General features: G+C 56.3%; 1 protein-coding gene across 4 annotated transcripts in view; it reads left to right on the plus strand.

The window, feature by feature from the left end:
• Positions 1 to 19,641, plus strand: part of IL16 (interleukin 16) — a 99,176-nt gene that overhangs the window by 67,113 nt on the left and 12,422 nt on the right. For all 4 annotated transcript variants that reach the window (XM_059179840.1, XM_059179841.1, XM_059179842.1 and 1 more), the window contains exons 6-12: positions 1,854 to 1,968; positions 7,264 to 7,337; positions 7,946 to 8,162; positions 8,570 to 8,687; positions 10,768 to 10,900; positions 14,722 to 14,809; positions 16,788 to 17,266. In XM_059179840.1, the coding sequence (XP_059035823.1) occupies positions 1,854 to 1,968; positions 7,264 to 7,337; positions 7,946 to 8,162; positions 8,570 to 8,687; positions 10,768 to 10,900; positions 14,722 to 14,809; positions 16,788 to 17,266 (1,224 nt within the window). The remainder of the gene's footprint in view (positions 1 to 1,853; positions 1,969 to 7,263; positions 7,338 to 7,945; positions 8,163 to 8,569; positions 8,688 to 10,767; positions 10,901 to 14,721; positions 14,810 to 16,787; positions 17,267 to 19,641) is intronic.

The raw sequence follows: 19,641 nt of genomic DNA on the forward strand, positions 1-19,641 counted from the left end.
CACCACGGCTCCTCTCGGCGCAAGGAGAAGCCCTCTCTCCTCGCCGACCTCGCTAACAGTCCGGCTTTCTGACTTGTAGATCCCAATGCTTCCTCCCTCCCCCTGGACTTAGGCAGCAGTATTTTTTTAAAAAAAAATCGGTGGCTTTTAAGTCATTTGCGGTGCTCAGAAGAAAGCAAAGGGCACGCAGAGAGGGTCGATGGTGGTTTAACTGACCTCGTGTCTGAACCTTCACTAGATCCCATGTGATTGCACATCACGGGTCACGGGGCCGACCGAGCCGGCCTGCAGGGGCAGGGGCCAGGGCGAGGCGAGCTGTTGGGTGCAGGAAGCCCGGGTGCACAGCAGGGTGGCGAATCCGACGCAAGCAGGACCTCCACCGGCTGCCTCGCATGACGGGTGCCGGAAGGAAGGCCCGTGGTGGAGGATGGCGAGTAGGAGCGGCAGAGCTGAGTTGGGGAGCAGGAAGCGGAGCTCGAAGGCTCCGTAAGGGCTCGAAGCAGGGTCACGATCAAAGGGGCCACAGAGCAGCTTCGGAAGGAAGGCCAGGCACCATGCTCAGGGCTGGACAAGGATGGGCGCCGGGGCCTGCCATCGCTCTGGTACCCGGTGACACACAGGCTCAGCTCTGAGCAGCTGCTGGCCAAAGGGACACTGGCCCAGAGCCGTGAGGCTGTCACCACGGTGGCTGTTCCCGTGGGGTCCGTCCAGGAGCCATGCTGTGAGCCACTGCCCAATGCCCCTGCGAGCTGGACCCAAAGACCCAGCTGTCACCTGACTCGTGGCTTCACTCCATGACGCACGTCACCTGAGCACCTGCCAGAGGCCAGGCAGCGACCAGTCTGATGCGTTCCCTGCCTTCAGGAGCTGAGAGTCTAGAAGGGAGCCCATCGAGGCTGCAGCCAAGCCCTCCTGGGAAGCGGGGAGCTCCTCGGTCCCCCACAAACCGAGCCAGCATGTGTGACTTTCCTCGGCTGCTCTCTGGGTCTGCATGCGGTTCTCCTGACTCACGGGCGGGTCCGCGGGGAAGGCTGGGGGCTCCCTCCTCGCTCTGACGGTGCACACGCCACTCACACCTTTCTCTTGCTCCTCCGCCTCTGACCTGGCCTTGTCTCTGCAGCCTCCCGGCCGCTCCTGCTTTGGGGGCTGTCTCCTGAGCCCTCTGAGCTCCCACCAGAGCCGCCGGCCAGTGCTGTGAGCTCCTGGGGCGTTTGTCAGCTCGTGGCCCAGTAGAGGGGGCTCGAGGTCGCAGTGATGTCCTTGGGAAGGAGAGGACGGGATGCAAAAACAGAAGGGAAGTGAGCAGCCCTTGGTGGGAGAACGGGGCTTCCTCGGGTGCAAGCTGCGGTAATTACTCCCGCGGGCTTTTGTTGCTTGGATCTCCTTGAAGGTCCAAGCGCAGCCTGTGGGTTAGGTTACGAGCATCATTTCCCATGGGGCTGACCCGGGGCTCGGAGACAGACTTGCCGGAAAGAGCGGCCGAGCCAGGGCTCAGCGTCGTGACGAGGTCTCGGGCCACATCCCTGGCTCTCTGGGTCAGGACATCAGACCCGCAGGAGAGCCCGTGACCCCACGCAGCCCAGTGTGGCCCGGAAGTCCTGGTTTTCCCCAAGGCCGGGGGTCTGTGAGGCCAAGGGCACCTGTCTCCTCCCCGGGACCTTGGCTCAGGGTTGGGGCAGGCGCTCGGCAAACATCAGCCCAGGGAATAGCATGGACCCCACTCCTGACGCGTCTCGGCAAACATCAGCCCAGGGAATAGCGCAGACCCCACTCCTGACGCGTCTCGGCAAACATCAGCCCAGGGAATAGCATGGACCCCGCTCCTGACACATACTTTCCTCTTCTCTCCTCAGGGCCTGGGCTTCAGCATCGTTGGGGGAAAGGATAGCATTTACGGCCCCATTGGAATTTATGTCAAAACCATCTTTCCGGGGGGAGCGGCGGCGGCGGACGGAAGGCTGCAGGAAGGTAGAGCTCCCGTGTCTCACCGGCAGACAGACTCGTGCGGCCCTAGGAGAGGGTGGAAAGCAAAATGCCTCTGCAGCCTTCAGAATCCGGCTTGCATGCGTCTGGGGTCCGCAGTCCCTGTCCCTGCCCATGCCGTCGGGACAGGCACTTTGCTGGGTGTGTTTGCCCTCAGTCCGGGTCCTGTGGCCGGCCTGGGACAGAGGCCCGAGCTGTCTGGTTCCCTTCCTTTCCTTTCCAAGGGCCCCTCTCCTTCTGTCCTACCCTCCCTGACCACAACCACAGGGAAATCAGGCCTTGTGCTTCTGATGCATCTGAGAAACACTCTCTGAGAGCGGGCGGTGCTCCCGGCTCTAGGAGTAGAGGTCATGACCACGTATGATCTTTCTTCTGTGGAGCTCACAGTCCACCGGGTAAGGGGCCCGGGGAGCAGAGCTACCTCCTGAGGGCCCTTCCCATCTTCTTGTCCTGGAGGGCCTGGGTTTTCTCCCCACCCCAACACCCCCCCAAAGTAACTTTTGGAGCATTGGACAACAGTCTTGGTCTGAAGATACCCACAAATTGCAACCAGGGGCAAAATTTCAAGGGGAGCAGGCACCTCTTGAGCCGAGGGCAGCCCCTGCTGGCCAGACACTGTGTTACACACGGGATGCTTGGGAGAGGCGATGTCACAGCTGTCCCCACCCTTCTCCGCCAGGCCAGTCTCCAGGCTGTGCTGGGAGCCTGACCCCCTTTAAGAACCTCACTTGTTCGGCCTCCTGTCTTCCTACCGTTCCCAACTGAAGAATGGTTTTCCTGCTTCTAAATGGCTGGGGAAAAAGTCAAAGGAATTTATAATTCTTTTGTGGCAAGTGAAAACTGCATGATATTCAAATTTCAGGATCCCCAGAAAAGCTGTAGGAGGCTACAGCCGCGGGCACAGCTGTCTCGCTCACCCGCGGTCTGAAGCTTGGGCTTGTGACCACAGTCTTGTGTCGTTGGGACGGAGGGCCCGTGGCCAGCAAAGCCCACCATGTTTGCTTTCTGGCCCTTCCTAGGACGAGTTCGTTGATATCAGGATTATGCAAGATAACGCATTCGGACTTTATCGAGGGAGCAAGGGGGAGTCTTTGAAGGTTCTTATAATTTGGGAGGGACCAGCTGTGCCCAGGGTTCTTAGGGGACTCGGGAAGCAGGGTGTGGGATGCAGCGGGCTGGCCGGAGAGCAGAGGTGGGCAAGCCCGCGGAGAGGCCGTTGAAAGAGCCAGGCTCCAGCTCGGCTCTCAAGGCTTCTCTAGGGGAGGAGGAAGGAGCAGAGGAGACAGCCTCCCCGAGGCAGGCGTGCAGGGAGGTCAGAGAGAATGCTCGGGCCTTAGAAACAGGACCAGGTGACAGAGGAGGAGGCCAAGGACCGCCAAGGAGGATGCCCGGGTTTGCGCCCTGGCGTGCAGGGGTGCCGTGCGGGGCAGCCACGCAGGCGGCCACTAGGTGGGGCTGTGCCGCAGGCGGCGGAGCCGGTCCGCCCTGGGAGGGAGCAGGGCCGGGTGTAGATCTGGGGGGTCTGCACACCTGCAAATAGTTGAGTTATAGGGCAGGTGAAGGAGGTGTGGGGGGGAGAGGAGGGCGGAGGCGCGGCTCTAGGGGAATCGCCTAAACGAGAGGCAAGTAAAGACGAGAATCCGTGAGACGAAGGGAGGAAAGCGGAATCAGAGTCTTGGGGTGTTTCCTGAGCTTCTGTGCTCTCCCGGGTTTAAATGAAGGTGGGGGAGGGGTTTAAATGAAGGTGGGGGAGGGGTTGAGCGGCAAGAAAAAGGGTATCGTGCTCTGTTTTCTTTCCAGAATGCAAGTGGTTTGAGGCGCGCTTCTCGATCCCCACTATTTGTCTCACCTTGTGAATACCGACCCTAAAAAAATTCAGTGGGAAAGACACTGAGTCTTCCCACAGCCCCTGATTCTAGCCCCAAATGACTGACCAGATTACCCTGTTGTATCTCTTTCAAAGTCAAGTTTTAGAATCTGCCCTTGAGCCCATGAGGTACATCCAACTGCAACCAAACTTTGGTGCACAGATCAAGGCTCACGATGTTTTATTTGCATAACTCTCAATACACAAACGATTGTGTAAGATTGATTTGGCAAAACAAAGTTTAATCACTTCCCACCAGATATGGCCACAGAAGCGCTGGGACTCTCCAAAGAGCCCAGAGCTGGGCTATGTAGTTCTGTTAGGGCTGACAGGAGAAGGTCAGTCCATTCTGTCATGAAGGTTGGTCAAAGAGTGGCCATGTCTCAAGAAGTGAAGAAAGGTGGCCCCATGTCCACTGCCGTGTTGTTTATAGCAGCCAAGATAGGGAAGCAACCCAGGTGTCCACGGATGAATGAATGGGTGAAACTGGCCTGTGTGTGTGTGTGTGTGTGTGTGTGTGTGCGTGTGCACGCACATAATGGGCTATTGCTCAGTCATACAATAAGAATGCGATCGTGCCGTCTGTGATGACATGGATGGACCTGGAGGGCATTATTATAAGTGAAATAAGTCAGACAGAGAAAGACAAACACCGTAGGATTTCACCCGTAGGCAGAACCCAAACTACACACCAGTGAACAAGCCCACAAACACCTACGACAGAAAGAGAAACGGACGTGCGCGCAGAGGACGAGCTGGGTCTGCCCGGGGAGACGGGGGAGTGAAGTAGGTGATGGGGTACAGTAGGTCAAGCGGGACGAAGTTCCGGTGACGAGATAAAGACGTCATGGGGGAGAAAAGTGCAGCGTCGGGAACGCGGTCAGTGATGTCGGGATGACTCTGGGTGGCACGGATGGCGACCGCGCTTCCTCGGTGAGCATTTCGTCACGTCCATAGTTGTCGAGTCGTCATGCTGCAGACCTAAAACTAGTGTGTCCACTGTCCTTCGACGTCAAGACGTAAGTAGAGGACGGCGTTAGCGGCCGGAGCACCCAGAGCGTCGATGAGGCTCCCATCTTTGTCATCGACCCATCAGCCTCTTGTCCATGGCGGAAAAAAGGAATGGTCATTTCTGAAATACGTTGTCTCTTCTTCCTTCGGACACATTAGTTACATTTTGATTATTTAAAAAAAAATTTGTCTGTTTCTACTCCGCTTGGACTCTCTGAAGTCCAAGGTTCTTCCTTGGGTGGGTTCTTCCATTTTTGGTCAAATTCTGGTGGCTTTGCCGATGACACTGATTTGAATTCTTTGCCCAGCCCACTTCTGCCCTTTATTTCTGACCCAAGGATGTGTTGGATAAAGTACCTCATTTAAACTTTGAATTGAAGTACGGCAGTCGTAGGAGTTGATGATACAGTGGCCCGTGGAGCTGAAGCCCACAGGACCAGGATTTACCTGCCCACACAGGACAGGAGATACAGCTTTGTGTCCCCAGGAACCTTGGAGACCTTGCTTGAAGCCTTGATACCAAAGAGTTCCCCTGTGAGAGGCCATCGGGACCCAGAGAAGCAGAGAGGAAGCTTCACTTTGCCCGTAGCTCTTGGGTGTGAGGAAAGACTTCTCCCCACAGGCAAAGGAAGACCCAAGCCTGCATCACGTATGCATGTCCTGGGCACATTGGCACCCCTACTGGGTGCAGGACACCCCAAGCCAAGAACCTAACCTCAGCACTAGTCTTGGAGGAGGGAAAACCTCTGGCTGCCCCCGGAGAGCAAGGAAATGTTCCCACCCAGCAGCGGGGGGTGTAGGGAAATCCCTGAGAAAAACGGGCCACAGAAAAATGAGCTCGACACAGAGACCCCTCAGGAGGTGGGGAAACTTCGCTAATTAATGAGCGTTGGTGGGAATAACAGGAGGATAAGCCCTCAAAAACCCAAGATCACGGAACCATCTAAGACACTATAGAACGACCACTTTTAACTATGCATTTTTAATTAAGTTTTTAAATTTTAATTCCAGTCCGTTAATGTAGAGCTTTGCAATCGCTTCAGGTGTGCAATAGAGAAATTCAGCACCTCCTGACATCAGCGGGGCCCGTCATTCCTTCACCCCATCACCTCGTCCCCCGGCCCCCAGCCACGTCCCCACTGGGGGCCAGCACTGTGTCCCCGAGGGTTCCGCGTCTGGGTCTTGGTTCGTCTCTTTTTCTCTTTGTTTGTTTTGTTTCCTAAACGTCGCACACGAGTGGAGTCATACGGTATTTGTCTCTCCCGGACTGACTCACCTCACTCAGCAGAATACCCTCCAGTTTCATGCGTGTTGTTGCAAGGGGCGGGATTTCGTTCTTTTTACGGCTGAGTAATAGTCCACTGGGTGTGTGTACGCCACGTCGTCTTTACCTGTTCGTCAGTCCGTGGACGCTCGGGCCGCCTCCAGAATCTGGCTAGTGTCGATAACCACGTGACTGGACATAGAGGTTCATGTATCCCTTTGCATTAGTTATCTTCATAGTTTTAGATCTGCTGTGTCTAAAGACATCGTTGAAAAGGTGCAAGAGGGAACGTGAATGACCTAGAAAGAAAAGAACACGGTGGGGGGAGAAATAACTTGGAGGGAACAAAAGGCAAGTCATGGAAACAGGGAAGTCCGTGACCAACTTAAACCCAGATGACCCGCGGCTAGAAGGAGAACCGGGGCTGGGCGTGACCCGGTGGGCTGCCCGGAGCCGTGGGGGACCGGGCGAGCGTCCGAGACACGTGGGGGGTGAGCGGGACCAAAGGGAGGGCAAGTTCTAGACAGCGAGGTCAGCGAGGAAGAGGCGAGGCGGGCCGCGTGGGATAGCGGCTAAGCACTTCCCAGAGTCATTTGAAGGCGCGAAACTTTGTGCGGGGCAGCACGCTAGGACGTCACGGCGGAGCTTCGGACCGTCCCAGACAAGAGCAAGAGCGTCTTTCAATGAACCGGGGAGGAGGGCGTAACTGGGGGAGCAGCCGGCCGCAGAAAGCCGGAGTGGAGGGTCCGCGCCCGCCGCCCGGGCTGCGAACGTTAGCGGAGGACGCGGGAGATGAAGGCGGCAGGGCCCTGAGAGAGGCGGGCGCAGGAGGCTCGGAGCGCAGACCCCGCTGTGGGAAAGGCATCAGGGAATGGGCTGTGGGAGCGTGTGGCCTGAGGGTCGGGGAGGCAGGAGGGCAGGGGCTGAACCCCAGGTGGGCAGGACAGGTCAGGCCAGGCCTTGTGGGCCGGCCAGGGACCTCGATCTGCCCTCGGAAGAGGGGAGGCCGATCACGACGCCCACCTGCCCCCGAGGGGGAGAGCCCCGGGCCGGGAAGCCGTCTTCCCAGACTGGGTGCGTGGATGTCCCCTCACTGGGTCACACTCCTCTCTGCTGTGATCTCTCCCTCTCCCGACAGGAGATGAAATTCTGGAACTCAATGGCGAATCAATGGCCGGGCTCACACATCAGGATGCTTTGCAGAAGTTCAAGGTGACCGCTTGCTCTCCCTCCGCAGCCGGACGCCGGGGCTTCGGGCATAGGAACCAAGCTACGACCCTCCTCCACTCAAACCTGCAAATTCAAACCGTGGGATCCTTGATGTGGGGCGCCCCGCTGATGCGGGCCTGGGCACAGCGTTAAAAAAGGACCCTGCTCGGAAAATACAAGTGTGGTCCGGGTTGCGGTCGGGATGTTTCTGCTATTTAAGATTAGCAGATGGTTTCAAAACGCTCAATGTGTTTATGGTGACATATTTTCGGATCTGCTCATAGTTTTTAAGGCAACCGGATGGTTTTAAGAACCCATGTAATGAGTTCAGTTCGAGGCTCGGTCCGTTCAGCACGTCTGTGTACGCACGCGTGCGGGTTACGTGCGTGATGTGTCATAGCCGTTTGGCTACACCAGATGGATGTAGATTGTACCAAACATGCAGACACGGGCACACACGCATGTGCTCACACACACACCTGCACAGGCGTGCACACATGTAGGCACACATGCACTCGTGTGGGCACACACGGCGACAGGCCCATGCACACGTGCAGACACACACAATCACACACACAGCTGCTGAACGCTACACTCTCTCTTCCTTTCAGCAAGCCAAAAAGGGGCTCCTGACCCTCACGGTGAGAACGCGCCTGACGGCCCCCCACTCCCTGAGCAGCCACCTGTCCCCGCCACTGTGCCGCTCCCTGAGCTCCAGCACCTGTGCCACCAAGGACGGCAGCTCCTTCGGCTTGGAAAGCCCGGCCGCCCCTGCCAGCACGGCCAAGGCCAACTACAGGGTCATGGTGGAGGTCTCTCTGCAGAAAGGTAGGGGGGCAGTGCCTCTTCCTCCCCTCTCTTCCTTCACCTTCCTGCTTGGGTCTCCTGCCACCCAGGGGTCCCCCGCGCTTCCCTCCTCTGGAGTCAGTCCGAGGACAGGGCGGGGTGCGGTCGGCGAGCAGATTGCGGCCACTGCTCTGTGTGTCGGCCGAAGCCCAGGACACACCAGGCACCTTCCATCCAGGGGTTCTGTGGCCGCGGGGAAATTAGGAGAGAGCAAGGCAAGCCCCGGGTGCACCGAGAGCAGGGCTGGGGTCTCGACAGCAGCTCAGACACCACGAGGTCTGGGGCGGGCGCTTCCCCGCGGGCACCTGTGCTCCTACCTGTGGCAGGAGAACCGAGGTCCTCTGGAGCTCGTTCCCGAGCCCCCGGGCTGTCTCCGCTCTCCCTGGCAGAGGCCGGCGTCGGTCTGGGGATCGGCCTGTGCAGCGTGCCCTACTTCCAGTGCATCTCCGGCATCTTCGTCCACACGCTCTCTCCGGGATCGGTGGCACATTTGGATGGACGGCTCCGGTAGGTCCTTATTTCTGTTCTCAGAAAGGAAAAAACAAAACAAAACAAAACACCCTGATTTACAGCAGAGGGGAGGAATTCATTAGAAGGCCAGGAGGTTCGTTTGGAGACGAGGTATTTAGAATGAACCAGCGTGGCTCGGAGCCTCTGTCTTCAGACTGTGGCCTCTGGACCGCCGGCATTGGAATCACTTGGGGGTTTGGTAGAAATGCAGACTCTCGGGCTCCTCTCCAGACCTCCTACGATGGAATCCACAACTTCACCAGATCCTCAGGGATCTGTGGGCACGTGGCAGTTCAATAGGCATCACCTCGGGGAATTCCAGTCGGAAACGGAAAACACAAAGTGACCACACTTTAATTCTGATGGAGCTGACCCAGAATTTACCGTGACATCGTAGGGACTCCGGTGCGGTCTGCCTGTGGACCCTGTGTGGATAAGGAGGCTTACCAAGCCAATCAGTTTCTGGATGGGAGAAACAAAATCTTTGCAGGCACCGCAGACATATCTCAGGGCAAAATACTTGTGACAGGAGCCCTGACTCTACATTTCCTTTCCGTACGTGATTGGGTTCGGGTACATTCCTCCCAGTCTGACTGGTTACGATATTTGTGGCTCAGGTGTCTTCTCTTCTCTGTCTTCCCCCCCGGGTTTGAGGTTTGCTACATCAGGAAGGCTTTGCCATATTTTCCAAGATTTTCTTTCCTACGATTGCTGTGGAGGCAAAAGGGCCAGCCAGGCTCAGACACTGTCTTGGTGGTGCTTCGAGTTAGAGGCGGACTTGCCGTCATGTGTAGGGCGGTGACGGCTGATTGGCTGAGCTGCTGTGCTGTCACTGGGGACATAATGAGAGTCACAGCAACTGCCTTCGCCCTAATCCCTTCAGATGACAGTCCTTCCTCCTAGACGTGTTGCTGGGCAGGGATTGTTCCAGAAGCCTCTGCTCTCCCCAGCATCTGGTGCTATACGTCTGTGGTCTTCCTTTATGTCGATGAAAATGGGTACTTTCTTAGCCGAGGTCAAGGGGGACCCACTCAGCAACACTGTAGCAGGAGGCAGTCGACCACAGTGCGGGGGTCAGTGACACCCGTCTCAGGACACCTGCGTTTCAATCCTGGCCATGCTGATGACCAGCCCTGCCAGTGGCCAGCGAACCGGGGCCCACCACCTGCTTGGTTTTTTTTTTTTTTTTAAATAAAGTTTTATTTAAACACAGTCACACTCATTTGTCGACATACCTGTGACTGCTGTTTTCATGGGCAACATCAGAGCTGGCTGATTGTGGCAGAGACAGTGTGGCCTGCGAAGCCTAAAGTAGTTATTATTTGGCCTTTTTCAGAGAAAGCTTTTTTTTTTTTTAGCTCTAAGCTAGGTCTTACTGAAGAGACAATTTCACCCTGTGCCTCCATTTCCCCGTCTGTGAGGCACAGGGGGTTGGACTGCACCATTCTCTGTGTATGGATAAATCCCTCTTTTCTTTTCTTTTTTTTTTTTTTTTCCTGGTCACGTCACAGAGCAAATGTGAATTTTCCATGACTCACTTCCCATCTCGGGGCCAGAATGCGCTCTCTGCCTCTTCTCCCTACTTTTTCTTGCAAGGACTTCAGCTGCTCCCCACACAGTCACTTCTTCTCTAGCCTTCAGCGCACAAAGCGTCCCTCTTTCCCTCTAACCATTCTACAGGTGGGAACGCCGAGGCCCAGAGAGCGGCTGTGATTGGTTAAATCACGGTTACTGGGTCAGTCCCGTCAGCTGGTTCACCTACGCCCTCAGTCTCCGTCAGGCAGAGTTTAACGGGGGAAAAGGAGGAGGAAGGCTACGGACAAACTTCTGCTCACGGTGTCCCACGCGGGGCATGACAGGTGCCCCCCACCGTGGCTGCGCAGTGAGGGGGCGAGTTGTGAACGGCTCTGGTCTGTCCTGCTCTGAGGCTCCGTTGGGTGGCGAAGGAGCTCTTCTTGTTGGTGGAGTTTTTAGGTCTCATCGAACAGCCCAGCTCGGAGTGGGGCTCCCGGGAAGGGGGCGTCTGAATGCCACGCTGGTTGGCCTGCTGACCGCGGCCCCGTGTGTGCCTTCACAGGTGCGGTGACGAGATCGTGGAAATCAATGACTCCCCCGTGCACTGCATGACACTCAACGAGGTCTACGCGGTCCTGAGTCGCTGCAGTCCCGGGCCGGTCCCCATCATCGTCAGCCGACACCCAGACCCGCAGGTAACATCCGCCGGGACATCGTCCCCACCCAGGCTCCCTCTTCCAGGATTCAGCTTCGAACAAGACATAGACAAAAGCAGGTGATGCTGGTTGGGTTTGGACTTGAATTTCCAAGAACCTGCTCCGAGTGTGATAACATGTGTCCGTAGCAGGGCTCCACCGGCAGAGTCCTAGACAGCAGGGGCAACCGGCGTGAGCTTAGGGGGAGGCTTGAGGTTGGGTTGCAAGCTCACGGGCAAGAGACTATAGACAGGGCATCTCTCAGACAGCTCACCCGCACGTCTTGCAGGGACCTGCTGCTTGACAGTCCAGCTCAGAGCAGACAAAGCTGGACACGTCCTAGCGCCCAGTCCTGCCCTCTGGAAGCTCGGGGTCTTGCTAGAGACATTGACGCTGGGATGATTGAAGCACAAAGGGCAGAGTATGCTGGGGACGGAGGGAGACAGAAAGGAAGGCTGGCAGAGCAAGAAGCACCAGGAGATCGCTGGCTCCGGGCGAGGAGCTTGGAGGGGGTCCTTCCTGGAAGGGGGGACACAAAGTTCTTTGGCAGAGCATGTAGGGACCTGTCACAGGGGAGTGGCGGGTTCTCGTGCGGCTGGGATGTGGGGACTGAGCGGAGAGGCCCAGAGTCCAGGTCGGCATGGCCCCGGAGCGACACTGTGGTGGGCTTCCCTCGGGGTGCTCGGTTCACACTGTGTTCTGTGGGGGTGAGGAGCTGCGGGGCGACGGGAGCCGTGGGAGGAATATGTCACATTTTGTCTTTTAACCACTGATGGTGCCGTGGAGGACAGGGTGGGGGACGGGGTGGGGGAAGTCAGTGTCGCTAACAGGGTGGGGGACGGGGCGGGCGACAGGGTGCGGGATGGGGTGGAGGACAGTGGGGGACGGGGTGGGGTGGGTGCAGCCGGGAGTCTGGAAGAGGAAGGAAACAGACGGCGAGAGCCTGACGACACAGTAGATGTGAGCAGAGGATGGAGGAGGGGGTGTGAGGACAACTCGGGGAGAACTGGTCCAGCTGTTGGCTGATTAGGCTGGGGCAGGGGGCTCTCTGCTGACGGGGGTGTTTTCAGGGCGGAAGACTGAGCTATGACAACCGCACCCACAGTAAGGAGAAGACAAGGAGGAGGAAGGGGGCTTGGGAGGGAGGAAATGGTCTCACGAGGGGCATAAAGAGATTGAGGTGCCATGGGGTGCCCAGGAGATGGTCAGATCCAATGGCTGATGCGTGGGGTCAAGTCCGGAGTGAGCCTCCGGGGCGGAGGCTGTGGGCACCGGTGAGGTTCTCCGGGAGCCTGGTGGGTCCCCATCTCTACTCACGGAATCTTTGTAGGTACCGGGCGTATTTGCCGAAAGACGTGACGTGCACGGGTGCATTTAGTTGTTGAAACACCCTCTGAAGTCAGTGTAATTCTCCCTTCCAAGCCACAGGGGAGGTAACCAAGGGACTTGGCTCCTGGTGGAGCTACCATGTGAGGAGCTCCGCTTTAAAGCCTGTCTCTTGACAGCAGACTGCAAACTCCCCATGGAAACAGGGCAGAGACGGGATCACGGACCAGATCCAGACGCTCCTTGGGTCATGGGGTTCAGACCCAGGTCCGTTCCTCTGGGGAGCGCTGCGTGGTGAGGACCTGAGGCAAAAGCAGACTTCCTAGGAAGGCCAGCAAGGGATTCATCTAAACCTCCGGAGGCAGAAGAAAAGAGAGCCGCTCAGTGTGTCTTGCTGTGCTGGGGCACCACGGGGAGAGGACAGTGGCCTAGGACTCGGGTGTGGGACCACAGCCGGGGACCCTGGCCTCGTGGCTCTTGGTTCTAGCCAGAGGGGTGGGACACGCACACAGAGAGGCCACGAGGAATGAGGGCTATGGGGGCGAGGGTTCAGGGTTCCAGTGGCCCAGAAAACCGAGCCAGGTCTTGAAAGGACAGCCAAGGGGTGGGGCAAAGGCAGCGCAGGGAGGCAGGTCCCATGTGCTCACCTGGCCCTGTCCAGCTCGGCTCCTCACTCTCGGTGACTCCTGGGACATCCCAGCACCTCTCGTTCCTCAATTCTGGAATCGGGGAGCATTCTGGACCCGACAGGATGGCTGCTTATTCTAACTCCCTGCATTGAGAATTGACCGTTTCCCGGGCATTGTGTCCAGCGGGTTGAATGATTTGTTATTATTTTTTTTTATCATGGTAAAACACATCCAACATAAACTCACTATCTTCACCATTTTAAGCATATGGTTTGGTGGCATGAAGGACCTTCTCCACTTCGGCACCAGCGCCGCCATCCGTCTCTGTATCTCTTTTCACCTCGTAAAGCTGAAGCTCTGGTTCATGAAACAGCTTGCTGTCCTCTCTCCCTCCGGCCCCTGGAAACCCGCATTCTTCTGTCTGTCCCTGTGCTTCTGACGACCTCGGGTATTTCAAAGAAGTGGAATCATACAGGACTTGTCCTTTTGTGACTGAATTATTTCACTTAGTAAATGTCTCCAAATTTCATCCACGTGGTAGCAGGTGTCAGCCTTTCCTTCCTCGTGAGGCTGCTCGATACTCCATTGTGTGCACTGTAGTTTATCTGCTCATCTATCATCGGACGCTCGGGCTGCTTCACCTTTTAGCTATCGTGAATAATGCTGTTATCTGAGTCCTTGCTTTCCGTCGTCTTTGGGTTATGTGTCCAGAAGAGAAATTGCTAGACCATGGATAATTCTATTTTTGATTTTTTGAGGAACTGCCACAGTGTTTTCCACAGCAGTGGCACTCACATCCTTATCAACACGTGTTGTTTCCTGTTTTTTGATAGCACTCATGTTATGGTGTGAGGCGGTACCTCATTATGGTTTTGATTTGCATTTCCCCAATGATGAGTGATATTGAACACCTTTTCATGTACTCACCAGCCATTTCTATGTCTTCTTTGGAGAAAAGTCTATTCAAGTCCTGTGCTCCTTTTTAAATTGGGCTGTTTGATTTTGTTGTTGTTGTTGAATTGTAGGGGTCCTTTATGTATTCTGGATCATAATCCCTTAGAAGATATATGAATATTTTCTCCCATTCCATAAGTTGCCTTTCACTTGGTTGATTGTATCTTTAACACACAGATCTTAAGGTTGACATAGTCAGATTTACCTATTTTTATTGTTGTTGCCTGTACTTTTGGTGTCGAATGGTTTATTTTTTAAAAAACCCTCTGACCTCAATGGGAAATAGGTTGTATTATTACCTTACAGAAGAAGAACTTGAGGCTTGGGAGGCTAAGTGGTTTTCTAAGAGTCTATGACTAGAAAGTGGAGGAACTAGGACTTGAATATAAGTCTGTTTGGCTCCAAAAGTCATACTCTCAACTATAATTCTAAGGTGATTAGTGACCTGTGACAGTAAAATGATGTTGGTAACGATGATGATGATGGTGATAATGATGACGATGGTGATGGTGATGATGACAATGATGGTGACGGTGCTGATGGTGATGGTGATGGGGATGATGAGGACAGTGATAATGATGCCGGTGGTGATAAAGATGATGACGATGATGGGGATGATGATGACAATGATGATGGTGACGATGATGGTGATGGTGATGATGGTGATAGTGATGACGATGGTGATGGGGATGTTGACAATGATGGAGATGGTGATGATGGTGCTGATGGTGATGACGATGGTGATGAAGATGATACAATGGTGGGGATGATGATGATGACCATGATGATGATGACGATGGTGATGATGAAGACGACGATCACAACATTGACAACGACAATGATGACAAGAATGACAAAGCCCGATGCGCACATTTCTGCTGTTTTCCTTGAGTAAGTGACTCGTATTTCCAGGTGTCTGAACTGCAACTCAAGGAAGCTGTGGCCCAGGCTGTGGAGAACGTCAAGTTTGGAAAGGAGAGGCATCAGTGGAGTCTGGAAGGTAAGGGAGACAGCAAGCTCTGACTTGAACATCTTGCCCTTCTTAGATAGCTTAGGGCTTCGCCATTCACTCACTTCTACCCCAGCGACGTAACAGTGACCACAGACAAGCATGACTCGTGGACAAAGGCTGAAGGCTAGCTGCCCACCAGCTAAGCCAGACTCACATTTTCGCTTTGTTTGGGAAGCACGGGATGACAGAAGCATCTGAATTTGATTTTTTTTTCAATGGGGAGGCAGGTTCCCAGCCTCTGGAGTCCACAGTGTCCCCTGTTATCTGACACCAAGCTGCCCATAATCACTCTGTGTGGTGCACAGAGCATCTGGACAGGACCGGGTTAGATGAGTCCAGTGCCTGGGCTGCTGGGCTCTAATTGCTCAGTGCTAGGCTCTAATTGCTCAGTGCTCAACCATGGAGCAAACGGTAGAACTACATGCAAATTATCAACAAGAAGGCTCATCTCTCTGCAAATGATCCAAGAAATGAAGGCTCACAAAATCTTATTTCAACTCTGTTCTACTATCTTTACCCACTCGACATGCATTTATGCTCAGGAAAATCTAGCCGAGAAGCTCACCAACGTTTTGACAGCGGTTCCCTCCAGCTGGTAGGACTGCTGCTGAATTTTCACTTTCATTTCTTCCTTTTTGTGGCTGAATTTTTTTTCTAAGGAGGGTGCGCTATTTTACGGCCAGGATAAAGCAAAAAGAAAATTTTTTTCTTGAAAGAGGATTCGAGCTGTGAGCTTGGCTGATTGTGATTTTCTCCTAAAGTTTAGGATTCTCTTCCTTAGGGCTCTCCTAGCTCTCCTGGCATTCCAGAATGAGCAGGAATTTGAGCAAAAGGCTGGGTTTCAGCCTGCTCCCACTCCTTGGAGCACTGACTCGAGGAAAGAAACACCTGGAACAGTTTGTCGCTAGAGGAAGGTTGTGTGGATGGTCCCTGGTGCTGAGAATGGGTGTGTTGAGGGGATGACCCAGGAAGAAAGGCTGGATGGGAGGGAAGTGAAAGGGAGGCTGTGGCTAAGAAACTGTGGTTTTGGGTCTTGATTTGCGCTCAGCTGGAAGAAATGGTAGTCTCGGGGCACTGGGTGGCTCAGTGGGGTAAGCCTCTGCCTTCATCTCGGGTCATGATCTCAAGGTCCTGGGATGGAGCTCCCTCAGCAGGGAGCCTGTTTCCCCTTCTCTCTTGGCCTGCCTCTCTGCCTGCTTGTGATCTCTCTCTCTGTCTCTGTCAAATAGATAAATAAACTCTTAAAAAAAAAAAAAAAAGAGAAATGGTAGCCTCTTGGGACAAGTCTCTATACACATTCACAGGTGTTTTCTCTTTGTCATACGGAGCCCTGAAACCACCCCCATGGCCCTGGGGTTATTGTCCCCATTTAGCAGATGAGAAAATGGGGTGTTGCTGGCTGGGTTCTCCCAGAAGTCAACTCTGAGACCATGTTTGGCAGGATGTGACCTTGGAGGAGTCCCAGGGGTCAGAGCCCATGGAGAAGAGGGGAGCAGGGGCTGGGCAGAGGGAGTTGGGCAGCTAAGCCTCACGTCCGATGTCTGGCTGGCAGGAGCATCCCGCCTTCACAGCTCATCTCCCTCAGTCACTGGAAACGAGCAGCCTCCTGGGTGAGAGACTCCCTGTGGGCAGTCCCTGGAGAGGCCAACAGCGGCAGGTGCCCGCCACCAGTGCTCCCCACGGGTGGGACAGCACACCCTCCCTTGACCAGTAAGTCGGGGATGCACCTCCGTCTCCATCGCATGGAGACTCAGAAAGGTCGCGTGATGTTCCCAGGTGGAAGTCGTACAGCTCGACCCAGGACAGACCGACACCTCCTGGGCTCCAGATCCAAAGGGACCTCAGATGAGCAGCAGACAGTCTGGGGGGTGCAGTGGGCAACCCAGGGCCATTGGGAGCATGGGGGCCAAGGTTCTGTGTGCCCTCCAAGCTCAGCTGTATGGGGTCCCCTGTGCTCCCACGGCAGGCGTCAAGAGGCTGGAGAGTAGCTGGCACGGGCGGCCGACCTTGGAGAAGGAGAGAGAGAAGAACTCAGCACCCCCACATCGCAGGGCTCAGAAGGTCATGATCCGCTCCAGCAGCGACAGCAGCTACATGTCCGGGTCCCCCGGGGGGAGTCCCATTAGCGGCTGCGAGCAGCAGCCTTCTGACCTGGAAGTCCCCACCCACAGCCCCAGCCTGTCCCAGGGGCAGGAGCCGGGGACGCTTCCCACGGCTCCTTCCAGGCCGCCCCAGGAGAGCCCACCCCTCCCTGGGACGCAGGACAGCCACCCGCCCCTGAAGCTGAAGAAGTCCTTCGAGATTTTGGTGAGAAAGCCCACGACCTCCAAGCCCAAGCCTCCGCCCAGAAAATACTTCAAAAGTGACAGTGACCCTCAGAAGAGTCTGGTAGAGAGAGAGGACGCCGTCGGCCCTTCTGGGCACACTGTGCCCCCGTGTGGCCAGGTAAGAGAGGGGTCTGGCGGGCCGAATGTCCTCCTGAGCTCCAGAGCCAGGGTCGTGGTTTTGTGGCTGTTAGTTTGGTGTTCGTCGTGTGCACAGTTGTTCCTGACCGCGGGTGCAGCCTTCGCCCTGGGGGAGGGTCTCCGGCTCCCTCAGCACGAGCTCCGGGCTGACTGCTGAGTCCAAGCTGGGTGGCCCGGAACCCAAGCCCCATGCCCGCTGAGGCGCTGCGGGAACCCTTCTAGAACACGCGGGGGTCTCTGGCTGCTTTCACGGGGCTCATTCGTCAGGCTTGCACCGACGGAGCCCCAGCGGAGCTCCCGGAAGGCCCTGGGGGAGGCGCTGGCTGGGGGCTTCTGAGCGGAGCTCGTTCCCCGCTTTGAGAGGGGGTTGGTCCGAGCCACCGACTCTCACTTCCTTCTGGGTGGAGTTTGGGGGGAACCAGAGTTCTCTGAACCTCAGTTTCCCTTCCTGGTCCCCGGGGCTTGCCGGTGGCTCCCTGCTTGGTATGTGGACCCACGAGGCTGAAACCCAGCCCCGTCTCAGGCACACACGGGTTCGCAGCTGGGATGGTCCCTCCCGCAAGTCTGTGCACGACCTCTGCGCCCCTCCTCCGCTGCCCGGGCCGCCCCCCAGAGGAAAGCCCCCGAGGCCAGCCAGGCTGCACAGTGCGGACGTCTTCATGCCACGCAGGCGTCGTCCCCTGTTCGGCCCCATCCTGCTGGGGGCGAGGGGCCTGGTCATGGAGACGCAGCCGAGCTCCAGCTCCCTCTGCCAGCGGCCCGGCCACCTTTCCCACCCTGGACCCCTGCAGCGGCCGTGGCCACACAGGTGGCAGGGGGGCCCCGGGAAATCCCCCAACCGCCTGCCATCCGGGTTGACCATGCAGGAGGGGAGGCCAGAGCGGTGGGGTGGGAAGCCTGGCGGGGGTGGGGGCTGTGAGCAGGAGGGGTGGTGGCGGAGGAGGAAGCAGGTGGGGGGAGAGAAGCAGGTCCTGCAGAGCGAGGCCGGATGTGGCGGCTTCGCTGGGCTTGTCGCAGTGGGTCTCTTCCCCGCCCCCGGCTTGAAGCAAATGTTGCTCTTTTCCTGCGGGTCTGGAAGGGCAAGTGAGGAGCCGGCAGGCCTGGAAGCCGGGCTTTTGGCTTCATTCCCGGAGACTTCGAGAAGGAGGAGGTCTGCGGGGCCTCCTCAGCCAGGTTCCTTGCTCAGCAAGGCCCTAGAGGCAGGTGTCCCCAGGGAGAAGCGGGGTTTCTGCAGGAAGATCCCGCCGCGGTTTGGGGCGCTTCCTCTGAGCAGCCTTCCCTGAGCGGGGGTCCGCTGGGGTCCGCGGGGGTCCGCGGGGGTCCGCTGTCCGGCCTCCCCACCCCTGCCCGCAGCTGCCTTTCTCTGTCCCTGGGCTCAGTCCCGCGTGGCCGGCAGGCCCCTCTCAGCAGCACAGGCCGCAGGACCTACTTTTTCTGGGAGTGGGAGTCGCAGAGAAAGGACAAAACCAAGAAGTAAAGCTGGACCTGCCTCCTCGAGTCCCCTCGACCATTCCTGGGGATTCCCACTGGATGGGTCTCTGCTTGGCCCCCTCCTTCCCTCTGCCCCCCCCCTCTCTCCCAGCCCCCCTGCAGCCTTTTTCTCCGGGGTCAGCCCCGAAGCTTTCCCAACCTGAGACCCACGGGAACTTCAGACCCACAACCGAAACGACCCCGGGGATAGTTCCTTCAGCCAAAGACCAGTTCGTTCCCTTCTAGAAAATCAGCTGCGACCATCCCTCGGGCAGAAGCGCACTGTCTGGCCTGTAAGCCCACGCGTCTGCCTGTCTCCTTCCCCCTCTCTCCCTCACTCGCTGAGCTCTGTGCTAGGGAAGGAGCTCCAAGTAGCTTCCAGAAAAATTTGAGTCAACTTGGATTTATTTCGAGGGCTAATTAAGGGAAAAAAAAAAAAACCCTAATAATAGCAGGTGTGTTAACGAAACAGCAAAATACATTCATGTCTGTTCCGAGAGGCAACGTTGCTTTGACTAGTGGTCAGGTCAGCCTGTAAGACGGCCAGCAATCCATGGATGAGACAGATGTCCCCACACGGAGCTCCCGGTTGAGCCAAGTTGAATCCCAGCCCCGTGTCATTTTCTCTGTGTGATGAGGGTCTCAGACACCCCTGGACTAGTGTTTCAAGCTCCAAATACCACGGCCAAGTCTTACTTCTTCAAAGGACTAGTTCAAGGAGCCCAGTGATTCCTAGGTTGGTTGGTCTCCCTGTGTTTCCAAACGCTCTCCCCAAGCTAAGGTCTCTGACGGGGACCTTGGGTGGGGACGAGGCTCTGTGAACACATTTCTAGCTTCGGGAGCCCTCTGTCAAGGAATGCTGATTGCCAACAGAGATGTTCACCT

Source organism: Mustela lutreola, chromosome 7 (genome assembly GCF_030435805.1).
Source record: "Mustela lutreola isolate mMusLut2 chromosome 7, mMusLut2.pri, whole genome shotgun sequence".
In the NCBI taxonomy this organism is placed as follows: domain Eukaryota; kingdom Metazoa; phylum Chordata; class Mammalia; order Carnivora; family Mustelidae; genus Mustela; species Mustela lutreola.